The following is a 27,048-nucleotide window of genomic DNA, read 5'->3' as shown; positions in this document are numbered from 1 at the left end:
ACAGCAAATAATCCTGTTATCAGCTGTCAAATACTGAAGAATAACACAAACAAATAGTTTGCGGCTCTGAAAGGCCTCAGAGACGTTTGCGTGAAACAGTCGGCCACTTTGATCGAGATAACAGAAGTGCACGTGACCTCAACACTGAAGAAAAGGTGGGTGCAGCAGCATGTTTATTCAAGACTTGACCGTGAAGAAGTTGGAGCTGGTTTTATCTCCCACACACATTCACAGAGACGCATGACGTCACAGCTCGGTAACACATCACCGCGGTCCTGCGGCCGAGCAGTGAATCGTTGTTTCTGTCTCGCTTACACAGCTGGTGAGACGACAGCCTGTTCGACTCTGCTGTGCACACGCACACGCGTGCGGTCGTGGGTTACACACAGCGACGGCGGCCATTTATCAGGCTGATCAGACGGCGAGCAGTCTGTGCGATCCACATACAGCCCACCGACGGGCCGGAGAGCACGAGCAGGGTGATCACGGAGCGGAAAGTTCACCGAGCCGCAATCAGGTACGAGCGGCTCGCTGGAATCGGGGAGACGAAGCGGCGGCCTGCGTTGCCGTTAGCGACCGTTAGAAGGAAATGAGCGGGAAAACATGGAGGGACGCGTCTGAAAACGGGAGTAAAGAATCTCAGACGGGAATAAAATGAGAAAAGCCTTTTGTTCGTGCGAGTGAGATGCAGCATTGATTGGTTCGTCCCAGGGTGAGGTGAGACATTCCTACTGGTGGACGCGCACACACACACACACACACACACACACACACACACACACACACACACACACACACACACACACACACACACACACACACACACACACACACACACACACACACAGATGGCAGCCACCTGCACACTGAGGACTCTCCTTTGCCACCCGCTGGACTCATTATTGGAGATTTATGGCTCCGGATGGCCAGAGATGGAACAGGAAAAAAAATACAGCGAGAGAATGCTGCTATAAAAACCTCCATCACTGCTCTTCTTGAGTTTTTTTTACATACAGGTGTGCATTTAGGAAACCGAGTGAAACTACAGACCGTGTTTCTGGAACCTTCTGTTTGTAATTCACGGTTAAAACAAGTGCAAAGCTAAAATACTGGTGACATCATGACAGTGTCAGCACTGAGGGTTGTAAGTGGGCAGCGTGGCCAGTGAAGAAAACAGCTGATAGTAGGTGTCTCTGCTGAGTCATTTCTAACCATAACAAGAAGAAGAAGAAGAAGTTTACTGGTTTCATACATGTGCAATGACAGTTGCTGTGCAAAAAGGCCGAAGAGGAAGAAGCTGGGAGGGAATGTGTGATGTGTACTGACATTTACAGTCACATGGAAACCAGAGCGCAGCTGTGACAGTTGGCCTTATTTTTGTAAAATCGCATGAAGAGGAAAAAGTATGAAATCTAATGTATCAAGTCAACTTTGATCTTGGATTTGGTTGAAATAGGCCTGAAATCCTTTTCCGCTCTTGTAGTATCGTAGCTATGTTTGGAGACACGGCTGCGGGCGGGCGGGCTCGTTTCAAAGCAGCTCCTCACATCAAACAGCGTCTTAACTAACAGTTCTATTTTAGCCTTTGGACAAAATGAAAAATCACAATGAGAGGATAAAGAATAACAGGTGCTGCGACCTATTACGGTGAAGGTGAAAAAGGACTGAATGGGTTTTTCTCGGAGCCGTGAACGACAGGGCTTATATGTCACCATCTGGGAACGCATAAATCACCTCATAAAAACACACATACACATTCACACGCGTCATACCTCGGTGGCAGGGGTCCACACAGCGCTGCACAGCAGTTGCTGAATATATTGCCATGGCTGTAAGGGTTATAGTTGTCCTTCCCTCTTTTAGAAGACCACGAGCCTTTTATCTGGAGGAACAATATGAGTCACAGTTTCAGTGAAAACTGTTCACGGCCCGTACGGGGGTCGAACCTGCGACCTTGGCGTTGTTAGCGCCGCACTCGAACCCAACTGAGCAAACTGGCCCCGTGTCACATGACACTTCATCCGCATGCCTGACATTCAGGAGTGACAACAAATGCTCGTGTCTCCCTTTAGTATCCACATATTATAGTTCAAGTGAACTAAAATTAACATAAACACAAAATAAATCCCTGTATTAAAACTTCTACTCGTAAAAGAGATTCAAGGTGACATGGTTTAAACGTTTCTATTATTGAGCAGGACAAATGAAACATTTAGCTATTTATCCTGAATAAAACCACAAAACCACTGGTGCTACTTCTAATTCACACTGAAAAGCAATTTATAATGAACTTCAAATTGAAAACAAATTTTGAATAATTAACTAAGAGTATATGCAAAGATATAGTCTGTAAAGTAGATGTGGAACACGAAGAGGATGCTTCACGATACTTGAGGCCTAATTACTTTGTAGGGAACATTTTCAGCTTCATTATATTTGGATTAGTAAACTCATATTTCATGTTCATACTCACATCTTCATTGGTGGTCTGGTTGGAGCTGATCAGGTAGGTGTGGAAGCCCGAGAGGCCCACTATGGACCAGACAGAGAAGAAACACACCACCACCTCCAGCACAGTGAAACCTTTAAGTCAAGGAATAATTGTCTGCCGTAGGTTTATTATTATTCATATTATGATTATTCATATTATTGATTTTTCCCTTCAGTGCCACGAAAGATAATGTAAAAGCATTGCAGGAAAATACACACACATCATAGACACATATGGAGCCAGCATGGATGCAAAAAAAAATGCAGTTGTAGCAGCCAGCATATTGACCTACAGCCTGAGGGCTGTCCTCCTGTTGCCAATACTTCTTAGTTACCAGTTCATTTGGCCGGGACTGCAGAACATTGCTCTTTTTCTCTGCTCCACATAAAAGGACCGAACACACAGACCGTGTTCAAGATGAATCCTCATTCAAAATGATTCCTACATCTTCAGATACGCTCTCTGAAGGAACGTCTCATTCCTAAAATGACACGCAAGTATCAAGACATTAAAAATTCACTATTTAAAACCACAAGAAAGTGCCTCAGGGGAAACTGAAAAAAGATACTAGATATTAGGTAGACCGGTGGGATATTACATCCTCCTGGATATGGATATTATATTATGTATGGAGAGAGATAGATATATATATATATATATATAGATAGATAGATAGATAGACAGACAGATATAAGAGATAGACAGACAGACAGACAGACAGATATAAAAGATAGACAGACAGACAGACACATAAGAGATAGACAGACAGACAGACAGACACATAAGAGATAGACAGTCTGTTCAACCATACTAGAAAAATCAAACTACATTCCCTCACTCTCGCCTGATCTCCTTCTTTTTCTGTCTTTCCATCTCTTCCTCCATATGAAGGGCAAAACATGTCATCATTCTTCTAGTACAAAGGCCTGCTGCGATCGTATTGACTGCACTCCCCCTTTATTAAAGTCCTGTAGGACACGGGACGTTATCTGCTCGGCTTGGCACACATTGCTCTGCCAGAGAAAGTTATCTCACTCAGCCGTGGAGAAAAAGAGAGAGCGTCATAGCTCTGTGCTCTGAACTGGATTCGTGGCTTATAAACAGAGAGTATCATTTAGAGTTGATCAATTCTGGTTGTGAACCAGCTCAACAGATTTAACATCCTGGTTCAGATGCTCATCACGGTTTTTTTGAATGAGAGAAATCAAAATATTAGAAACCCCCCCCCCCCCCTCCCAAAAAAAAACAAAAAAACCTAATCATGTAAATCTCAAATGCTCTTATGATTATTTTTGATTAAAAAGTAGAGTTTCTGCCAAACAGCTTCAAGCAGGGCAACATGAAATTTAAACCAAGATGTCAAAGATTTTATCGCTAAAAGCTACGACATGGTGTGAAATCAAACTTTTCCGCAATGACAGAACAAAAGGTTCGACCCAGTCAGCTGATTATCTCTGCTGTCGAGACAATGAGCTGACTTGCAGTTTATTTGTAGCAGCCGTATCTTAAGACGTCCTGCACACACTCGCCATCTATCGCGCTCGTTTCAAATCTCCATCACACAACGTCTCCGGCGAGGGAGAGCAGCAGATTAAATCAAAGGCCGACTGAATCCACCGGAGCCGCCTAGCGTGCTGCGTTCACGACTAATCGGACGCGCGACAGTCACGCAAGTCGTACAAGTGCAGAAAGTGGCACGAGAAAAAGGATGGAAATGCTCTGAAAAGGCAAGACATGCAAATTGATTCTGACCTCCAGAATAAGCCGTGTTAGCGTGTGTCAGGATGAGAGCAGCACAGTGAACTCCAGGGGAGGGTGGACACGTTATGGGCAGATGTTTGTACAGAAAATTATAAACAAACTGCAGCAAATATCTGATATTTGTTAAAAAAAAGAAACATTTGAGTGAAAGGATATCTGGCAGGACTTTCTTTAAGGGCGTTAAGGAAGCCACTTCGATGCGAGCCTGTGAAAAGAGATCGACAGAACTTCCGTGAGAACACAATTTTGTTCGCCAGTAGAAACACATCATGAAACACATCAGCATCAAACAGCACCCAAAGGATGTGGGGATCAGATATTGAGTACGAGACTCTCCCTCCAGGCCTTCACCTGCTGCAGACACTTTCCTGGTCACTTCAACATGAACCGAGTCCAATTTAACTTGTGTGAAGAGTAAGAGGGCGGAGCCAGAGGACAGACCATAAATGAAGTAGTGACCAAGCTATGTGTGGAAGCAGGAGACTCCTAAATCCCAAAACGCGATTATTCATGCAAACTCAGCCAATCTCTGCAATATTTGCAGCAGCTTCCGATTTTGCAAACTTCTCATGATCTCTCATAAGGTACGCAATAAAGGTTCGGAGGATTTTAAAGTTTACCTTCTTCAACAGAACTGAACAAAAGACCTCGTTTAAAGTCAGCAAGGCTCTTCAACATCTCTGGGAGTGACGGGGTTTATGGGAAATGGAGTCTTATGAGAATTAGGTGTGTGTTTTAATTACATGAATTTAATGCAGCCTTCCAGATGTTTGCACTTTGTGTTTGCGTCGGTATGTGATGAAAGTATATGTATGTGCTGTTTGCTTACCATCGCAGGAAGTGATGACATGTGACTCTCCATTTATCAGGAAAGTAGTTAACAAAGAAATAAAATATAAATGTTTTCCTTAAACTGGAGGTTTTGAAAATCACATAAAATTTGAAATTTTTCAGAAGAGCAGCTGCACAATTAACCGTTTTTGATCTTAACAACCACAAACAGACTCCTGCAGGGACTGAGTGTAAACTAGTATGGTCTGAGCCTCTGGGAGCAAAACAAAACACAAATCAAGGAGTTCAAACCGCTTTGATTCCTTTTATGACAAATCTGGCAAAACTCAACGCAGCACGCTAATAGTCAGAGGAAAGCCAACAACTCGGACTTTTAATCGTCACTACAAGCTAATCTCGACCCACATTTCTGCCCCAACAGTGTAACATTGATCCACTGGCTGTCATGTGAACACGGACGGGGAGCCCAGCTGGAAGGATGGGAAGAAGCCAGGATGCTGCAGCTTTCCACGACGCCCACTTACAACCTGCTGGCTGGAAACACAACAGGAACACAGCCAGCAGGAGCAGTGTGTGCGTCTGTAATACGCCCGACAGCACACGTCCTACTTCACTCAGTTACTTACGTATAATGATGTGTGTGATGACAAAGGCGAAGATGAAGATGGTGAGGAAGGAGAGCGAGAGGATGAACATGTAGAAGAAACGGTAGTTCCTCCTTCCCACGCAGTTCCCCACCCAGGGACAGTGGTGGTCGAATCGCTCTGCGACAGATGGAGGAGAGAGAGGAAGTTTATTTTAAACACAAAGACTCACACCTACAAGCTTTTCCCTTTATCCCAGTACACGACTGCCACAGAGATAGTTCTTCTATCTGAAGTCTGTTTCATGTAAAAAAAACAACAAAAACCAGAAGAAGTAACACTGGTTGAGAAATCCTGTTTCTCCGGCAGAAGTCTCCTTGTGTAAAACAGGTTCTTAAGAAAACCACATGATGCGTAAAAGCGGTTACTTCAGCACTACTTTTTCACTTATTGCAGATTAGCTAGTTACATATTAGTCAGTCAATAAAAGTTAAAGGCCGGCCGACAGGTCAGTTGAGAGGGTAAACAAATAAAAGTGGTGCCACTAAGACCTCAATGGAAGAATGTTTGAGGACGTCTCAATGCGTCCTGGTTGCGTTCACACTTGTACTTTTACAAACCACCGTGTTGCCGTGTGTGCAACCGAGCTGAGAGTTGTATCGAAGCACAGACGAGCCTCGTTCATCCAAACCCGAGTCGCTGACGTGAATTAAATGTCTGAAATTCATGCAGACTGTTCAAAATAAATCTGTAGGGTTCAACTACGTGATGAATTTAATGCTTTTCAATGAAAATTAGTGAGTGGTATTCTATTCTGAGAAACTTCAAGCAGCTCCAGAATACTTATTTCACTCATTGCTCTGAGAGCGGAGGACGTCTTGGTAATGTAGTTGTTTTTTTTATCAGCTCCAATTCCACAGTAATATCTCCCAGTGAGGACAACTAGCTGTGCATAGTGGAAGCTACTTAACTAATTAATCAGAGCTATTATTTTTGTTTAATGAGGTGAAATTTCCAGCTTTTGTCTCCATTATTTAAGTCCTGGTTGAAATGTGTGTGGAACCAGACGGAGGGGATAGTTAGCTACTGAGAGACAAATCTGACCATCACGAAGGTTCAACATTGGTCGTTAATACTAAAATACTAGAGAAGGTGAAGGAGTCTTTAAATGATGCTTTCATGCACTCAAGAAATGTAAATGTCAATGAAAGGATGTATTTCTACAGTGAAATTGTGCTGATATTTAATAAATAAGACTAAAGTAAACCCGGTTTCAATCTTTTAGCTCAATTTTGCACTTTGTGGATGAGGAGGCGTGAGAGCAGCTGGAGGAAACAACAGCTAGTCTGAGGTGGGGATATCTTTCTGATGACGACTTTAAAACCAGAAAACTTAGTTTCATTATGATCTAGTACAGTATAATCTTATTTATGTGCCAATATTCTTTTTTTGTTGTTGTATTTTATTCTTTGCTGACAATGCATTCCCCCCCATGGAGATCATTAAAGCTAAATCTAATGTCCTCTAACTATACGTATCTGAAGACATGAATAAATAAGCTCACATAAACAAGTATTTATGAACACTTCCAGTTCAAATTCAAACACAAACAGTGTGACCATCTAATCCTACTGTATATACTGAAAATAACAGCGCATGGCTGCAGGGGAATTCTGCACTCTTTAAGCTTCTCCTATCATTCCCGAGGGGATAACCCTCTTAAAAGGAAGTGACTCTGCCGTATTCCTCTCCTCTCCATCCACCAGGGCGGGCCGATCCACTCCGGCTCCTAACTTATTTAAGAGCTTGTTATCCCCCTGGCTTTTACAGGACCCGAGGCAGAGAGAGAGAAGTCAAGAGACAAGGAGAAAAACTCTCATGACATTTTTTCTCTGTTGGTGTGATGCTCATTTTCCAGGTTAAATGCAAAATGCCAACGCTGTTTGTGAGCAATCATTAGGGATCTAAAAAAAAACCCCGTTTGGTTCCAGAAAGTCCTGAAAAAGTCTCATTACAGATGTGTATGCAAGTCTGCATATTCCCTGTAGTATCATTGGTGAAGATTATCTGCACGTTGGGTGGAGACGGTGAGTTCTGAGACGAGTATTCTCATGAAGGAAACTCTTACAACTCAAATTCATCAGCAGAGGTTATCACCCACCTGCAGGATGGACGCTCCAACGATGTGTCAGTTTCTCCCTTTTTTTCCACTTCCCTCCCTTTTGTGGCTCGCGTCTCACGGCTATAATCTGAACTTTGTGTGTTTAAACCTTATAATCCATCAAACTGCTTTTGGTTCATGTTTGCTGTGGAAAAAAAAGCCTTTAAATAACCGGCAGCTCTAACCCGTGTTGTTTTTAGAAACTTCACCTCAAACGAAAAGCTGAGTCTCGTCGATTTCATTTCAGAATTTAAATAATAAAAATCAACAACATGCAGTACATAGGCCTGTTTCTCAAAATGATGCTTTATCTTTTCGTTCAGCTTCGAGTGCGTCTTCGTTGCTGCCAGCAAGCATCTGATCACCACCTCCACATCTTTTTCTCCTGTTTACTACTCTCCCGTCTTTCTCATCCAGGTTTTCAGTCAGCTCCTCCTCTGACAAGGAAACCGACTTTAAAAAGGCCGAGCACAAAAATCTTGATGAGAAAGATACAGACACGCGGGTCTGTGTTTCCGTCTCCATCTTCTAGTAATTGCCTGGCTGTGCTTTTCACTTTGTCTCAGGAGACAGAGCAGAAAAAAACCTCACCCATTATGTTAGTTTTTTCTTCTCCCTGTCGTTCCCATTGTAACTACCCGATGGTCTCGACTGTTTGTGTGTGTTTTTTTTTTTTTATACCAAAATGTGCAGAAAACATCCTCGTCACTCACCCACACAGTTGTCACAGAGGCTGCAATGGGAGGCACGTGGTGGTCTGAAGATTTTGCACGTGAAGCAATACTTCAGTTTGACTGTCTGGCCATTGATGACCACTTCCTTGGTCCTGGGAGGAGGCCTGTAGGTCGTACCGCCGTTAGACGCGTCTACGGGGAATCAAAGAGAGAGGAAGACAAAAGAGACGTATCAGGATCAAAGTGAAAAGACTTGTTAAACCTTCTTACACAGCTGCCACTCATTACTGACGTAGGTGCCTTTTGAATACTGGCACAAAAATACCACCTGTTTATTTGGAAAACCTCTGAATGCAATGTGCAAACGGAGTAATAATAATAAAAGCAAGGAGAACATTACAAATCAAACATTTCCCACATTATTATTGCAGCAGAAGGAAAACAGAACAGAGACGTAGTTCTAGACAGGGTTAAGTATGAGTACTGCCATAAATCCAATGCTTAATCACAGAGAGTATTGTAAGATGCACTAAAAACAGACTTTAATCAATGTATTTTACATCCCACTAAATGTTCACTGTTCCTCTACATTACAGAAAACAGACAAAACAACAAAGAGCAGTCAATTACATGAAGGATAAAGGTTACTAATGGCTAGAAAATGTACATTTGTAATTCACTAGAATAAATGTCACGCTTTCTGAAAACAGCTACCGGAGACACTATAAAGACGTAGACAACACATTTCTTTATGTGCAGGTCTAAAAGCAATGTGTTGATGTCTGGTTTCAGTTGTCTGACTGATACACCTCGGCGGTGAAGTGATCATGAACATGGACGAGCTCACAGAGCTCATTCAGATCCACCAGCACGTCTTTGAGCTCCAGATTCGGCTGCTGTGGGTCAAACTCGACGACCAGAACCGAACTTTTTGCGCCGCTGACAGAACACAACGAGCAGAAAACTAGCAGCTCTGTCTCTCCTGAATAACATGCAGTCAGCTGTTACAGGAGTTCAGGTGATATTAAACAACAGTCTGGATTCAACATGCACTGAACACCACAATCCTCAGACTGCAATGAGAAAAAAAAAAGAAGAAGAAAAAAGAAAGGTGGCAAATCACAGTGAACGGCTTTTGGTGGAGGAAGATGATGACAGGCTGAACGCTACGGATGAGAGCAATGATAGTGATTCTGGAGCCATAAAAAGGCAGCGCCTCTATCCTATTATTTGCTCTGCTCGCCTTGAGCACCCGAACGCATACTGAAAGTCAGAGATAGTGTGTGTAGGAAGATCATTTACACGGGAGCCAGTAGCATTGCAGAGTAGTGTGTGTGTGTGTTGGGGGGAGGAGGAGGAAGAGGAGGAGGAGGGGGGAGGTGGTGGTTAAGTCTGAGAGGCTGTCGTGGGTGTTTGACATTTCTAAAGGAGAGCATGTGAATGTGTCTCTATTGTGATGACTCTCCTCCGTCCTCCTTCGGTTCCTGTCGGCAGACAACAAAAGAGCAGAGCACGTTTCAACCTGAACTCACCGTTGTTCAAGTATTCGTTGTGCAGTAAAATTAGCTCCTGTCGAGGGAAATAAAGAGCAATGACAAGCAAGCGTGAGATTCTCCAGAAGAAACCTCTTCAAAGTGTATTCTTAGATCGGTAAAATAATGCTGGCAGGAAGGAAAAAAAAAAACTAACACTTGCAATTGTTTGTTTTTGAAATCAAAAATAAAATATTTTTCAGTATTTTGTTATCATTGAAATATATTATTTTCGGGACATATATACTACTAAATATACGACCTAATACAACCACGTTTCCAAAGAAAGTTGGGACGCTGTGTGAAATTTAAATAAAAACAGAATGCGATCATTTTCTAATCTCATATTTAATAGAAAATGGTCCAAAAACAACATATCTTGTATGATCTAAAGGAAACATGCACGTTATATTCATTCAGTCGTTGGTCATATTGATAGAAAATCTCCAAAACTCTGGTCTTAAAGATTTGTGTAGCACCGAATCAACAAAAATTATACTGCAAAATTTTTGAATGTGTAAATATAACAGCAAAGGTTCTCAATTGCATTTTAATGTCCATGTTGTAATGAATGGTTTTCATAAGCAGTCGACCTCTCACAGTTCAAGAGTCCAGGTTTCACTCATGTTTATAACAACCAGTCTCAAATACGTGACTCTTAACGCCACCATTTCTGTAAATTAACATTGGCTCCCACCTTAAGTACACTTGGAGCAGCCCGCTGAACATTCACTACAGCTGTTCAGAGGGAAGCAGTGTGTGAGCGGGCGGCGTCAAAGCAGCTTTTCTGCTGAACGGAGCCATTTGTATATTTCAGCCATCCGGGAAGCCGAAGCTCAGCCTTGCATCAGAGTCTAGCGGGAGATCCCTCAGGGAGATAAGCCCGGCCTAAGAGCTGCAAGCTCGGAAATAAGACCGGGTAGACTAAAAAAAAAGTGATGTAACAGAACACACACGTTAAATAAGGGTTCAATGTCAGCGTGTGGTAGGTGTTGCCCGCTGAGGTATAAAGAGAAACTAATCGCCATGCTGTGAATGTGGAGGCGAGAACACTGAAGTCTTTACTTTCATTGATGGAGAAGTTTCAACCAACACACAGTATCAGCGACCTTAAACTGACAGCCAAGAGAGGCACAAACAAACTCCGTTCAATCAAGCACTAAAACTAGAACTAAAAAATATACTCCTACCTCTTTCAAATAGACTTTTCTTCAGACTGTTTATATACATGAGACTCACATCTACACAGCGTCTGAAGATGGTGTTAGAGTGGGTTTACAAGCTATTTAAATGGAACATAAGGCCACGTGATGTCTATTGAAAAGCCAGTGGAAAGTTAAAGGTGAGCTGTTATATACCGTGTTGGATATTTTGAAGGCACAAGGTTACAAAGTGAAGCCTCATACTGCAGTTTCAAAACGCATTTTAAGGCCTGTTAGAATATGATGTTTTTTTGCTACTCAAAATCAAGTGACTAACAACACTTAAAAAAAAAAAAAGAAAAAAAAAAAAGCTAAATTAGTTTGACATCTCTTTGTGGTGTTAGAAACAATGCACCATTATAACAGACAAAATACAAAAGCTTGTTATTCATTTTCATGATTGTTTTCTTATAGTTATATTCACATGACAATAAACTACAAAGTCAAAAAGTCCAGAATAATGAAATAATCCCTCAAGTGAAAAGGTCGACTGCAAACAATCAGCAAAAGAAGCATCTGTTTGTGGTTTATTAAGTTCAAGTATGACCTAAGGCGGTACAAGTATTGCTTACAGATACACAGAATACTTGGCCTGCTGTTGTTTTGTTTACACGTGCGGTAAATCAGAGACGTGTTGAACATAATTGTCTCCAGCGGGTTTGGGAAACAGACAGACAGAGAAAGAAAAGACAAAAGACAGCTATTTTGCTTTGGACACTTTATAAACCATAAAATAAAATAACTCTTAACAGAAGAACATGATGAAAATGACATAAATGGGAGGTTATGGTGGAAGTTGTTACGTAACCCCCCTCCTGGATGTTGAGGGTATTGCAAGCCGATGTAGAGAGCAGGGAAATCAAAGACCGGGTTTAATTCAGGCAGACACATGCAGCACCTCATAGACACTTTTTAAATGCCCACATTTAACTAAACCGCTAAACTAAACCCAACAGGTAAAATATATTAGGAGGCTAGGAGATTAACTTCCTGCTGCTCATAATTATGCTCGTTTCAATTTAGCCACCTACACACCTTCTCATCATCCGATTACTGCTTCCAAGCAGTTCCTCTCCGTCTCATGTTGAACCCAGTTGAACTGGCCCTCCTTCCCCGACATATCTTCCCTCATCAGGCAAACGAGAGGACAGACTGAGGTCCGTGTACAAGCAACGCACAAACGTAGAGGCTGAGATGTCAAGTGGTTTTGTAATAGAGCTTCTCGCCACTTGCTGCACACATATTACTTAATATTCAGCCAATAACAATGAAGTCGAACATGAAAGTGACCGAGGGCGGTCGGCTACAGTAAGCGAGGAGCGAAGAGACTCACAGCAGCATGAATTATGATTGGACTGCCATTCAAAACAAGATATTCATTTTGCCCAGATAAACAGTACGCTGTATTATTGTCTAAAAAGCAGAAAGGGCTTCAACATGGATTAAAAAAAAACCAGCAACAGTACTTGAGATATGCCCTCCCACTCTGAGGGTATCTCTGGATCACATCTTGGGAGTCACTGGTGTATTTCTGGCAGATTTATTACTCATTTTTAATTTCTGGAGTTGGCGGTCAAACGGGAGGTCAGAATCAATACAGCTCTGTGAACTGCACTATCCGTGATGATTCATTGAAATTGATGCCAGCTTTTTTGGGGGGCTTTAGTGGCATGCAACAGCGCAACGGTCAGCATTTAAAGGGTACAAATGCCAAGTAGGGTGGAAAAAGTAGCTACCGCTGACATCTCGTGATGTTCAAGGAACCGTTCAGAAGCAAAAGAGCCCTCGTTTATTCAGCCAAAGAAAATTCATCACTACAGCCAGTCCTACTAGGTGTTAAAATCCAACAAGCATGCTAGCAGCGTCTTATCACTGCAAGGAAAGGAAGCTGCATCTAATGTGATTAAAGTGGCTCTCATCTAATAGAATAGCTCAAGCTGGTCTTTCTCTGGCTCTTTCCAGTAATGGGCTGTATACGAGTTTGGCGTCTGAGTTTCTGCCGAGGACGCTGGCGAAGGCAGTCCAACTGAGATGTTTCACACAGAATAAAAGTTAACACAACGTAATTAAAACAAAAGAGGCTTGAGAGCAGAATATTATGTGGATTTAGCGATAAGAACGTTATGAGGAATTTGCTCTGTAATGAAAAAAAAAAAACCCAAAAAACGTAATCACCAAAACATAAGAAGAAAACCTTATGTAATAAGACCAGTGATTTAAACACTCTTTTAGCTCTCAGTGACTTCAATCATTGTGAAAAGGAAGACGCTTGAAACCACCGGGAAAACCTGCCGAACGGCCGGGTTGGGTTTGACAAACCGCATCTTAAGGACTTAAAGAGCACAAAGAAAAATGATCTGATTTGACTCATCCAGCTGCTGTCACAAGGACCGATGCGGGAGATGGTTCCCGATGCGGGAGATGGTTCCCGATGTGGGAGATGGTTCCCGATGCGGGAGATGGTTCCTGCCCACTGCACAATAACTCACCTCTGGCCAAATCCATCTTACATCATCATTTACACCATTGCACTGTTGTTTAATTTAATTCTATTTCAATTAATTTTATTTGTATATACTGTGTAATTTTATTTTTTTATATTTATACCTTTACTACCTCTATTTTTATTTTGTCATTTTTATTGCTTTTGTTGTATCTTCATCTCCATCCACACCCCCACCCATCCATCCCCCCCTTCTCCCCCACCCATCCAGGATGCTTTTCAGCAGCAGGGGCAGGGAGACTGGTCAGAGTAAAGAGAAGGATAAATAAAACCAAATAGAAACAGATCCTTGGAAAAGACTTGCTCCAGAGTGCATGTGACGGTTCATCTATTAGCAAACTAATGAACCAACGTTTCGAGACCAAGACGGCGCTGGAGTGGCTTCAACACAAGTCTTTTACCGTCCTGACGCAGATTTAAACTGAAAAAGAACATGAGGGAAGACCTGTAGATGTACAACTGTACAACGATAAAAACAAACAAAATAAAACATGGTAAAATGATGCATTTCATAACACTGGTGTCCCACCTTCAAACACCCAGTCACAAAGAGCCCAAATGTCATTGCTTCCTCTACTCACATCCCCATCCTTCCTCCAGCAGTCTCAGCTCCAAGCCTTTCAAAACCTATTTCCTCTGCTGGCCTCGAGTCTGGCTGCTAGCTTTGGAAAGAACAGCGAGGCTGTCCTGACATTCACCAGCCAGCTTGAACCATATTAGGTGGAAAGAGGGGAAACGGGCTGCTCTGACCATCTTTCACTCTGATTAATGCTTTAGAGTCTTTTGGATTTGGCATGTGGTAGCTGAACTGATGCCAGCCTGTCTAGTCCTGACATATTAGGCGGGCAGGCAGACACGCATAGATATCAAATGCGGCACACTGAAGAGAAATCAACTGTCGTCTGGATTTTGAACCGAGATAAACAACAAGCTGTGCTGCCTTTCCTGACCCATCACTCTTTCCTCCGAACCTTCATAGGTGCACCAGTTTCATCTGCTGCGTTAGGAGTCAACGCCAGAGCGACAACATAGTGGGAATGGGGACGAATAGCATTACGTCTCTTATATTTCTCATATTTAACCTGGGTCAACTTGGCATATTTGATTCTGTCTGGTCGGCTCACCCGCTCCAACCTGAAGCCCAAAGCATCTGTCAGACAGCAGCGATATCTGCTCACCACGATGACAGCAAAGGTCGAGCTATCAGCTTTCCCTTCTGAAACGCAGGGAAGACGAGACACCTGGATGTCTCGTATTGGACAGACATTCGGTCCTCCACTGTCGAGTCAACAGATCAATAAGATTTGTGTTGAACGTGAGCCTGGAAGCACTTTGACTTGAAAACATCATCATCTATTCATGAGGCTGCTGGTGAATTACACAACTTACTGGTGGCTGGAGGGTTCAGCAATTTAGTGTGATGCATGCGCATTCACGTAATACGCATTTTATATGCACATTACAGATGCTGAAGGCAATCAGTAAGTAGTTTTGTCATTTACACTAATCAAGAAAAGCAAATTATTCTTTCTCCTTGATTAGGATTTTGTATGGAACATGTTATTTTATTAAAATGTGATACAGTCCAACAAAAGTAATCCCGTGAGGAAATACTGTACGTCAAGTTGCAAATCAAAGAAGCAGCAGTTGAGCATATGGGGAACAAAGCCTGAATCGGAAAAGAGACATTACATTACGGCAAAAAGTTACCCATGCTCACTGAGCCTGTCAGCTGCTTGGTTATTATGAGTGCATAGTTACATAAGGCCATATTAGTAGAAAAAATAAAATGTGAATAAAAAGGACGAGAGCTTGTCTCAGTCAGATCCAAAAAAAAAAAAAAAAGTTTCTGGGAATGAGTCAGGTTGGAAGTAAGAGAGGAGCAAATGAAGAAGAGAAATGCACTGGCACGAGTATGAATGTGCCTACAACGACATCAAAAATCCATTTTTATGAGTATTAATGTGGGCAATAAATGCAGGTATTGCACTTGGACAATAGAAAAATGCATTTTAATCAGAGCTTCAGGACAAAAGGGCAACGGGAAAATACAAGTGACAAAACGAATGAAGAAGATAGAAATGGAAAGAGACAAGCTTAAGTGTATTCTCCTGGAAGACATTGTGAGGCTGGTTGTTATTGAGACTTGGGATGAGGTTGGAAGATCAAGTTAAGAGCTAACAGATGTGCTGCTAATGTCTTACATATCAAGCCGCCACGCCATCGCTGGAGACCGACTGCACTGGACTAAACAACCAGAGAAAAGAGGAGGAGGACAAAGTTTAAATGGCAAAAGAAAAGGTGTGAGCAAAGATACTCATTCAACAAGCCAACAGAGACAACAAGAAAACAGGAATAAAGAGACGCAGAATCTAGTAAACGTAAAAACATTTTTTTGAAAACATTACGAAGGTTTTTTTCCGCTTTCTACCAGGAGTGAGAAAAGGCAGTGACCTCTATCTGTTAGTAGCTTAAATCGAACATTTCTCGCTGTGGAGTATTTTCTGTCTTGGTCAGGTTTATATCATTGTGTGTGTGTGTGTGAGATCATCATATTATTACAAGCCAGGTTCTTTCAAATGGAAGATGACAGGACCCATAATGGCAGCAGTACTAAATCAGTCTATTGGCCTACTGGTGGGGATGAAGGGGGGGACAGGAAGACGCTACAGAGACCTGACGGCATCACAACTACATGTTATTCTACTATTCAAACAAGCTTAGTCTAATTATTCTAAACATTTTCATGAAAACTGAACTCTCCGTAAAATGCTAGAAGAGTTCAACCAGACAAAGGAGTTGGTCATAGTGGACCAAGGGAGCAATGCATAACTTGATTGATGATTGAGAGACAGTCTGGCTTATCGTTTACATGCTAATGTCAATGTTTCACTCCCAAGCAGCTTAGACATTTGGTTAAACTGTACCGGTTTCCTCCGTGAGCGAAGCCCTGAACTCCTGTAGAGTTGTGTTGAGTCCCTGCAAACATCCGTCTCAGCAACTCGCTGAGCAAAATGTCGAAAGCTGATAGGAATGATGTCCAGAACTAAACAAATAAGAACCAGGTCTTAAAAGAAAAAGAATTTTCCTCGAGGAAATTCCTCTAATTTATTCCATCGTTTCACCACCAACTGTACATCCAGATTCAGCTACAGGCAACAATAACAACAACAACAATAACAACAACATGACAACAATCAATCATCTGTGAACAAGAGATTCCAGCCGAGTGCTACGCATGAAAATGCAGAGCACAATAGCCAATTTGTGGGGCGGGAGGACCAATGTGGTATTTAGGTCAACATTGTTCATATTTTCAGCCTTTTAATTTGTTTATCCTTTGAAAAAAATAAAATAATGCAAGCCAATATAACATGGTACTTTGGCACAGTGCCGTTTCAACCCGCTGCTCCAAGCTCTGTACTCTAAAACCATCCCTCCAAAAGCTTTTAAGTCTCCTAATGAGATTAATTAAGCCAGTCCAGAGTTTGTTTGATGAGGCCCGAGTTGCCTGAAGCACGGAAAAGGACCGCGGCTGAGAATTAAAAGCTTCAGTTTCCAAATAAAAAAGACCAAAACCGGAAACAAGGTTTTAAAAATAATAGGGTTTAAAAAGTTTAACTTTTGAGTTAAGTGGTGATAATTCATTTAGTTTCAGGGCAGCAGGACACTTAAAGAGATCGACGAGTCACTAAACTGATATCATTTTCAGTGTAAATTAAAGTCAGATAACTTTGTCTTGCCGAGACAAGCAACACCACATTGTGCCCAATTTATGCAGTACATCTGTTAAACGGTGGTTTTCTTTCCTCCTGTATGTCCGTCACATTGTCTTGTGACTTCTTGGATCTACTTTTTAGATGTGCTTGAAGAAAAATAATAGTATTAATGCACCCTTGCAAAATTGTCTTGATATCTGCCTGCTGGCCTCTGATGAACATTTTCAGAAGGATTTTAGACCACAACAGAGATTTTTTTTTACATATAGATTTCTTACTTAACATTTTGCAGTTGTGGCAGTCAGACCGAGAATTGGACACAAAGCGCAACCAATCAGTCTTTGTCCGAATGCCAAGCATCATCCATTAGAAACAGTACAACATAGAGAAATGTAATCAATCAGAAAGCTAAGAGTTTGATGAACAGACTAAATTGATATCATAAACTCATCTCGGCTGGTTCTGAGTCAAGGAGAGATATTGTCAGGGCTGCGCTGCTGGTAATTCAGTTACCTCGTATCAAGTGGTTCCTAATGCACCAACAGTTTTACCTTTCACGTCACAAATTAGATTCAGAAGTTATCAAATGGTAATTTATGAGTAAGTTATATATCAAATGGGGTCTCTTGGAGAAGCTGCAGTGAAATAAACAGATCAAAGGCCATTATGTCTTCGTAGCACAAATATTTCACCTTAGCTTGAATGCAGAGTGCCTTTACAGTCAGTGGATGATTGATGGATTGATCCCCGTTTCTTTGGCCTCACAAACACATCAACCACTATAGCTCCACTGGATTAGTGAAATGCAGAGAAAATAGAGTATCGATGACAGAGGCAACTGTATGCTCAGACAGAGAGGACGAGAAAGGACAGAATGAGAGGCAGCGATTTTATAAAGAAAAACTAAAAAAAAAGATGCCTCTGAGACACAAAACAAAAGTTCAAACGTTGGTTTTCATTTCTTTATCTAATATAATCTAATGAAGAGTTTTTCTCACCTATGCTCCTCTCCAGGTCAGCTGCCTCATCTGGGGTGGCCCTCGGCAGCACCCCGGGGTCACTGAAGCTGGTTCTCAGAAGAGTCCCCAGTACAAACAGAAACAGCACCCCTCCTATGACCGGGATGACCGGGGTCAGCTGCAGCGCCAGGAACGGACAACTGGTGGGACAGGAAGAGGTAATAAGAAAAACGACCAAATAAGAAATTACTGGCTGACTTTGGTGTAGTTAAAAAACCCCGTAAAAGTTCAAATAGCCCGAGTCTTGGTGAAGCGCTAGACAAACATCAGCTGATGCAAACTTTAGTTAACAACACAGAGGCTGTGCAATCACTGCAGGCCAGTTAAGGCGAGCGCTGTAATACCCTCGACCTGCTGCCTAATGACCAGTAAGGTGATACAATCACTTAACAGATAGACACACACACACACACACACATAAGGGTCAATCCCCTGTGTTGTAATCTGCTCTAATGAGTCAATTTCACATAATCCCATTAAACATCTGACAGTGCAGGTGCTTATTACAGTAATCACATTTAGTCCCAGAAGGGCGGGGCACGGGCCGCCACCTCCACTTCATTTGTTAGTCTGCGGTCTGCTGGACTGGATTTGGGGTCAGTGAGGAGGAGCCATCGCAGACATGGACAAATATATAGACATGTGGTCAGCATATTCTTTGAGGGATGCTGGTAAGGAATGAGAAACAGCACTGAATTGAGTTAAGGTTCACAATAATATTAGTATTCATATATCAAGTATCTTGTTTATCTGTTAAAACATATGAACAGATACTGGAAAGAAAACCTCTTTTTATGAATATACATTAGTACCAAATGCTTTTGTGACTGTGCACTTATCACAAAAATGTTAAATAATTTGCATAAATAATACAATTTCCGTTTACATAAGCTGTAGTTTAAATCTTTTTTTGTCTTTTAACACATTTTATGGGTCGCTGATGGACATTATATCACCGTCACACCGTCACACCAGCCTTCAGATGGCAACACCTGAGGAGGGCAGTTACATCCGCCGATCCGTGCCAACAACAGTTAATCTGATGAAGCAAGCCAAACTATATTTAGGCCTGCCGTGTTGGGCTCCTCCAGTGATAGTGGTCGGAGTGAGTGTAAATCTGAACCTGGAGCATTAACTTAGATTTGCTGATCCCTGCTAAGTGAAGCTGCAGCATCTTGAGATGACTGCCCTTCAGTCTGGGGAAAAGGTCAGCCAACATACGATTCCATAGCAAATGCTTTATTCTCAGGTGCTTTAATGACACATAGTGCACATCAGTGGTCGTACGGTGTGATAAGATAGAAACATCTATCTAGCATAACCATATATGAGTCTCTGACTAAAATAAAGCGCAAATAAAACATTATATATTACTTCATTTAAAAAACAAAACAAAAAAAAAAACATGCATACAATTCTCATGGCATTTTTCAGAGCAATGGTTGAGCTGGTTTGAGTGGAAACTGGAAAGTCCTGCTCCTCTGTACATCTGGACTGAGCAAAAAAAAAAAAAGAAGCCCTGGGGTGTCTGGGACATCAGCAGGAGGCTGCAGGCAGGACGACAGCGTGCAGCAAAACATCTCTCCAGTTTCAAACTGACCTGATGTTCTTAATGTCACTGCACTGGGACACTGACTCGGTCCGTGTACGATACACAGACCTTATGTTGGGCACCAACTACAAGCGGGTTCTGCCATTGTACACTCAATGCTTTGTGACTCTTTCCTAAACTGGGCCGGGTGGAAAACACTTCTTCCAGCACAGACTGTCATCTAATACAAGGCACATTCCCACCTCTGGCTGGGGCAGTACTACAGCCCATTTTATAAATATATAGAAGACGTTAAAATAAAGAAACTGCACGAATTTGTGAGACTTCTCTTCGTTAACAAAAGCTTCGCAAAATGTATTTCTATTAGGCAATATGTATAATCTCATTGTTATATTTGTATGTCACTGTTGCAACAGTAAAGTCTCGGTCATGAAAGCTTTACAGCATAAACGAGGCGTTAAAGGTTTTCAACAGACTTGTTCAAAACCGCTTCACTTAAACTGCATTCGTGAAGGACGAGTTCAGCTACATTTTGATTAAAATCCTTGTTCGTCTCCGTCGGCCTTGAATCTTTCTCTTGACCACAGTATGAAAAACATAGTTTGTCACAGTTGTGTTGTTCATCTACGCAACATAAACATGCATCACATCGCACGAGTCCATCTTGATCGGTTTCAACTGGATTTATCCACTTTCATTACATTTATAAAACGTCAGTATTGTCTTCTTATGCGTGATCATAAGTGCAACTGACACCGCTGAGCTAAACCTCGTGGGAAAAGAAAACTGCACCGTTTCACTTTGCTGCCAAACAAACAACAGAAAGTGTGTTTTCACAAACGCCAGTTTGAGAGGAAGCAAATAACAAGAGGATGCAGGCAGATTTCTGACTGTTTAAGCAGCGCTGAGAGGGAAATTCCTAAAGAAATGCTGAAAAGAGATGACTACTGCAGGGAAAAGAGCTTGGCCCCTTTTGTTTCTTGTAACATCATCACATGGTAAACAGCCCACCCAGCTGAGAGCTAGAAACACAGACATGCACATCACAGCATGGAGGGTTTCATCTCTGTTAAAACATTTAAAGTTTTCTCCGGCCAAAATACCTGGAAGTCTACTTTTCTATGTCATCCAAAGAGTTTCTACTTGTTCTACTGTTATATTGATCAAAATAAATCTAAAAAGAGATGACGGCTGATTAGCGGTGTTTTTTTGTCTTTACAAATCCATTGAACATTTTTGATATGTGATAGAACAACAGCATAAAGGGGGGCTTGAGTTACAAGTTCATAAATACAAACTTATTTTTGGCATTTAAGAATAATGGATGGTAAAAATGATGTCTGTTTGTAAAAGGCTGCACATCTGGGGCCTCGTGTCTAAATGGTGCGTACACGTTGGGATGTATAAGAATAAACGTGATCGCTCACTAAAACGGTGAAATAGTTCCTCCGGTCCGAAAACACCTGCCGGTGCGTGGCAGCACGAGAAGTCACGACTGTCTTTCTACATCTGCTCCAGGAAAAGCAGACAATTTCAAAGTCTGATGTCATTACCCAGCTTCTTTTCATCAACCCGTTCAATCCGGCCTCTATTCAGGATGATTGGTCACACATCGCATTAATGACTCCGCTAACTAGAGGTGCTAATGAGAAATCACTGCAGCTGTAAAAAGCTTGGCAGACCTCGGTCTGAGGATGCTACATCTGGAACAATTAACCCACAGCAAAGATTTGAAGGGTTTTGAGGTAATCAATGAGAAAGTCAATCACGGTTTAGAAAAAATAAATAAATAAATTGTGACAAGGAACTGCCTGTTCCAGCTGCTTCTGCAGAAACAGCTGGAACGTGGATTTGTGCTCTCTCGCAATGAAAATGTGATTTTATTTCAAAACTTGTCATCTGGCAAACTGTGATGGCAGAAGTGAAGAGAAGAGCATAAACCACCGGCTCCGTCCTCAGGAGCTCGGTGTCAGACATCAGGGTCATAACAGAAAGGCGGTCGTGTGTGATGTGAAGTGACAAGTCGGCAGAATCGGACAAAGACATTTCAACATCTCTGTTCCTTTAGAGACGGCAAAGAGCCAACACTGACGAGGAACTGGACATTTCCAAAGTTGTATTTTCATTTCTCTTCTCGTCCGATACCAAAATCTTACATCTAACCGAGACTTTAAGGCCTTTGTTGCCATGGAAACGGACAGTATCCAATGTCAGACATGGTAAAATTCGAAAGGGAATGTGGTTACCCTGGAAACAGCCACATGAGTGAGCTGAAGCCTCCAAGGAAGAAAAAGACAAAAAAATAAATAAATAAGTAATAATAATAATAAAAAGAAGCAGACAAGATGGTGACAGCACGATGACTGTCGTTACAATCCTTTTAAACGCCTCGACAAACCAGCTGGTTGATGAAGAGGAGCATTTAAAAACTGTTGTATACGATGAAGAAACGGTCTAAAAGACTTGATGTCGCCTAAAGAGGGACTCTGACTTCAAAGCCAGATGGAGACAAACATATTGACGACTAAGCTAATTACGGTGGCGAGGTAGACGTGGAGAGCGCTGCAGTCTGGGTCGGTCGCCGTCGAAGGTCTGCAGGTAACACCAGCGTGTGATATGTAAACATTTTAATCAGTAGCATGACTGATGACATCACCGCCGGAGGGAGACATACTGCTGAATTAACAGTTTTACATTAAATTGGCCTTGTTTTACAAAGTTTGCTCACAACAATTCAAATGTACAAATACGAACTCCAAAGTCAACCTAACACAGCGTGTCCTGATCACTACCTTCCAAAAGGTCTCCATCTACGAGAGAGAACAGCTTGGCTGTCGAGATTTGTGTGATTTGACTGCAATAAAAGTATGACAGCCAACTCCTCGGGCAAACATTATAATGATATATGGTTAATTAATGTGCAAGACATATTGCGCTTGTCACTGTTGAGAGAAGAGCAGCATAATGCACAATAAGGAATGACTTCAATCAGAGGATGATTCCAAGCATTCAGAAAGCAACAAGCAGCATGACTAATACTGTTGACATGAGGAAAAGAGGTTTTTCACTTTATTCCACTTTTAGTCCCATTCATGGCTTTGATTTTTAATTACATGATCGAATTAAATCAAATTAAATTGCAGGACCAAGGCGGGAACAGTCGAGCTCTTCTCGACTGGACTTGTTTGAAATTTTGAATTCACAATCAATCCACAGGTGCTGTTTTTCATCTCGTATTTATTCCTCTTGAGGCAGAATATGAGCAAAACTTTTCACTTTCTAAAACAGATTTTCCTTTCAATAGATTTCTTTTTAATTATTATCTGACCCATTTTGGATCTGACCCAATCTGATTGGGAACCCCGAGGACATTAAGCCCCGCCCACCGATAGCGGAAACCTTGAAGAAGACTGTCAATCAAACAAACATGGCCTCCCAAAAATACCACCTTTTAAGGCCTGATCAATGGTGTGATTATTTTCAGACGAACTGAAAAAAAACTAGTAAGGAGGAGTGACACCACAACGAGTTGAGGAAAAATGTATTGACTTTGTATTTTATGAGAGAAGTTGAAGTCTCTGCTGTCTTTAGTGTTTATATTATTAGCTTTTTTTTTTTGAAAGATTTTGCTTTAATTTTTAATATTCCTTCACTTCATAGGAAATCGGGTTCCTTCAGTTCCTTTTGATGTACTAGAAACTAGATTTTGAGGTCTACAAGACGAACCACAATCTCCAAGTATAGACGAAGAGCACCGAGGTCTGCGTCAGTCATTACTGCGTATTAGCAGTGTCTCTTGAAATGTGACAGTAAGCTGTGCGTGAATAATGCTTTGAAGAATACTGGGTCAAACTCACGACATGATAGCTTCAAAGTCACATCCACTGCTTTGTTATTAATCCATGCAGCAGCTGTGTTGCTGTATCAGGAAGGTGTTTAGCTTTTACTGTCCTAAACCTGACGCGCTCACTTCAACTAACGTTTAGGTTCCATGTTGGCATGAAGATTTTATCAAATGTACAGCAAGAGAGTCAATTTAAACCCTTTTATGTCACATTGAAATTATGTTTAAACTCAAATGAAACAATAAGAATAAATGAAAAGCCAGTTAATCTGTTCACAGTCTAATGAAGATATGTGTCACATGGGAATTTCTGTCTCTGCCAGACAAACAAAACAACTTTTGGTTCAAACCAAAGACTACAAAAACAGTTTAGAAATTGTAATTCAGATTGGATTCAGGTGAAGCATCTCACAGCAAAAGCCAATTTAAACATTTAAGTTTTACTTTGAGCATGAAGCACTGCACAAAGGAAAAAGCAGCGTAAATGTTAATCACCGTTTATATGCATCCACTCAATCAGGCCTCTTACGTTCAGGCCTTTTGCTTATTTAGATTTCTCAATTTAGTAGCACAGGGAACAGAGACGGTCAAAATACTTGACATTTGATCAATCATTGCATTTTTTGGCTCAAATATACAGCAGAAGTCAGAATTGGGTGGGAAATCTTTAACTGCACAAATATGTCCTGAAAGAAGCGTTTCATGAAACAACATATCTGATCTTACTTACTTTGCATCAAATATTATGGCAATAAGAACAAAGACTGTAATATGAACTGCACATTAAATCTGCAGTACTGTCACCCTGGTAAATTCTGGTATTATAATTATTTTTCAGCAAATGTTCTCTGTGCAATAGAAGGACATTATTTGCAGAGTGCTGAAGGTAATCTTTCTACCTCAATAGGGTCTCCTGAGGTTTTCCCACTCAGTTACCTCTCAAAGGGTGCGCTAATCTCAACAATAATCCAATCCAGATTACCGTTATCACATTTCCTATTAAATCCTCTTATGATGCCAACCGGTTTTTCAAAACTCAGCTGGGAGTTAAGCTTGTGGGGCTTTCATCTCAGTTTGATGTGACCATGTGACACTCGCTTCACTCGGCACTGTTTACGGCCTGTCCTTTCAGTGTCACCTGAGATAACATATGCCAGCCCCCCCACCTTCAGGCTTTTTAAATCAAATAACTTTGAGGGAAATCAATATCCTATGATGTATAAAAAAAGAAAAGAAAAAGCCAAACACTGCAATTCTGCTGAGCTTTCTTTAGCAGAGAAGTTCCTGAGATATTCTCCAGACCGACACAACACCAAATACGTGAATGTGTTTCAAATGTGCTTAACGTTGTGTTAAAAATACATCTGAAGGACTTGGCTTAGTGGCCTTTCATTCTAAAGTCTCATTCCTCATCTGGACTACATGCATACAAGGCTTTGTCAGCTTTGCTTTTTATTCCATTTTGATTGCTTGTGATGGCAGACAAGGGCAGAACATGAACCTCCTCTTCGCTGTAGGCTGCAAGTGATTTGTCGATGAAACAACTGAACATGGCAACGCTTTTTGCAAATTGTTAAATTTTTGCCCAACCTGCTTCATGAAATCAAGATTTCCTGCCACATTTCAGACACGTCAATATTACACAGTGCAGCGTTGGTCATTCATGCATTCGAGAAACCCTCCAAATCTCCAAGTCATGCACTCGGTTACCACCGACGCAGGGAGTGGATGTGCTGGTTCAGAAAGGCTGTGTGACAAACAGAGGATGTAGGGTTGGTCAAAGGCTTGAAGCTAGTCACGCTGCAAAAATGCAAACAGCCAAACAGGATTCCTGGTTTCGGTGAACCAAGGTGCAATTAAAGTTACATCCAAAACATAAGCGCTTCTAAAATGACCCAAATCTATCCGTCTGATATTTACACGGGTTAAACAGCCAAGTATAGCACATCAACCTTGAAACAGGACTTTCATTAGATGAGACCTATTTCTTCTACTGAATGGAGTCTAACTCTGCATCACTACATGTCGAATGGCACAATTCTCCAAATTGTTATTTGACAGCTTGGCTTGAGAGGAATTTCTCTTCCTGTCACCACGGCGGTGACTGTTCAAATGATGTAGACACCAATGTTTCGCAATGGTTTGTCTTATGACACATTATTCTCCTGGAGCATTGTTCAAAACTAACATTGCCTCAGAAAGAAAGTGAATATTTCCTCTATTTCACGCAGTACATTTGCAGCTGAAGAAAATTACATGTTTACAAAAGGCTCTTAAAGCTATTCTATTTTCTGAGAGAGCCGTCATACAAGGACCAAAATGAGTTTACTTTTTTTTTAGGGGGTTCCTTTTTATTCATGTTTTTTCCCCCCACAGGCTACTTTATTAAACCTGCGCATAAACATGATTGTGCCATTAAAGTACCCGAGGAGGTTTCTTTTTAAACAACCTCCAAAGCATCCGAGCGGCCATGTTATCCTGCTGTTGCAAGAGAAGACTTAAAAAAACAACAACTAGAAGATCATTTAGGACAAAACTATTTGCAATAGATGAGTAAAACTCAAACAAATATGATGCTATCCTCATAGCAATGATTCATCTTGTCTCCCTTATTTCACAGCAAAGCTTAATCACTTTTTCAAAAACTGCTGAGCTGTTAGGGTCGTGGTGGTGGTGGGGGGGGGGGGGGGGGGGGGGGGGGTGCAGGCCGAACCAGTGAATATTCAGGTAACTACTCTATATCCTGTCAAAATCATGACTCAGACAGACTCAGACTGGGATTAGTGAGATGCAAAATGGGTGTGACGAGAGCGCAACACACCTGACGACACGATGCACCTCATCTTCAGAAGGAAAAACAACTTCATCAAAACACACAACACGCTGTTCATATTTTAAGTAGTGGATTACTGCTCAGGCTTTTCTTGGAGACTTCCATGGATGTGGATGCAAAGTGTTTGTTGTTATGTTGTAAGTAGAAACTGGTCTGTCTTGTTTCCAAGATTAAACTATATATGATGGCGTTCAAGACGAGGTCACGGTGAATCACTGACTGCTTAAGCGCTTAATTTTTTGATGAATCAAGTCAGGATTTTCTCCAACAGCTGAAAACCAGACAAGACGACTGATTGCAGGTAATTGTTCTACACAAATAACAGCTGACTTCGCAGTGACTTCTGAAAGGTTTCTATGCAACTGACAGTCTTTTGGTTAT

At 41.5% G+C, this 27,048-nt stretch overlaps 1 protein-coding gene across 3 annotated transcripts in view; it reads right to left on the bottom strand.

Annotated features, from left to right (window-relative positions):
• LOC138199754 (palmitoyltransferase ZDHHC14-like) overlaps positions 1 to 27,048 on the bottom strand; it is a 37,324-nt gene that overhangs the window by 4,952 nt on the left and 5,324 nt on the right. For all 3 annotated transcript variants that reach the window (XM_069151935.1, XM_069151937.1, XM_069151936.1), the window contains exons 3-8: positions 18,418 to 18,578; positions 8,503 to 8,655; positions 5,671 to 5,808; positions 4,409 to 4,457; positions 2,474 to 2,576; positions 1,773 to 1,882 (exon numbers count right to left, since the gene is read on the bottom strand). In XM_069151935.1, the coding sequence (XP_069008036.1) occupies positions 1,773 to 1,882; positions 2,474 to 2,576; positions 4,409 to 4,457; positions 5,671 to 5,808; positions 8,503 to 8,655; positions 18,418 to 18,578 (714 nt within the window). The remainder of the gene's footprint in view (positions 1 to 1,772; positions 1,883 to 2,473; positions 2,577 to 4,408; positions 4,458 to 5,670; positions 5,809 to 8,502; positions 8,656 to 18,417; positions 18,579 to 27,048) is intronic.

The sequence above is a fragment of the Embiotoca jacksoni genome, unplaced genomic scaffold (assembly GCF_022577435.1).
Source record: "Embiotoca jacksoni isolate LCO1_2020_lvr unplaced genomic scaffold, fEmbJac1.0.p SCAF_18, whole genome shotgun sequence".
Lineage (NCBI taxonomy): Eukaryota > Metazoa > Chordata > Actinopteri > Embiotocidae > Embiotoca > Embiotoca jacksoni.
The sequence above is the reverse complement of the archived record's forward strand: the minus strand, read 5'-3'. Positions and strand labels throughout refer to the sequence as shown.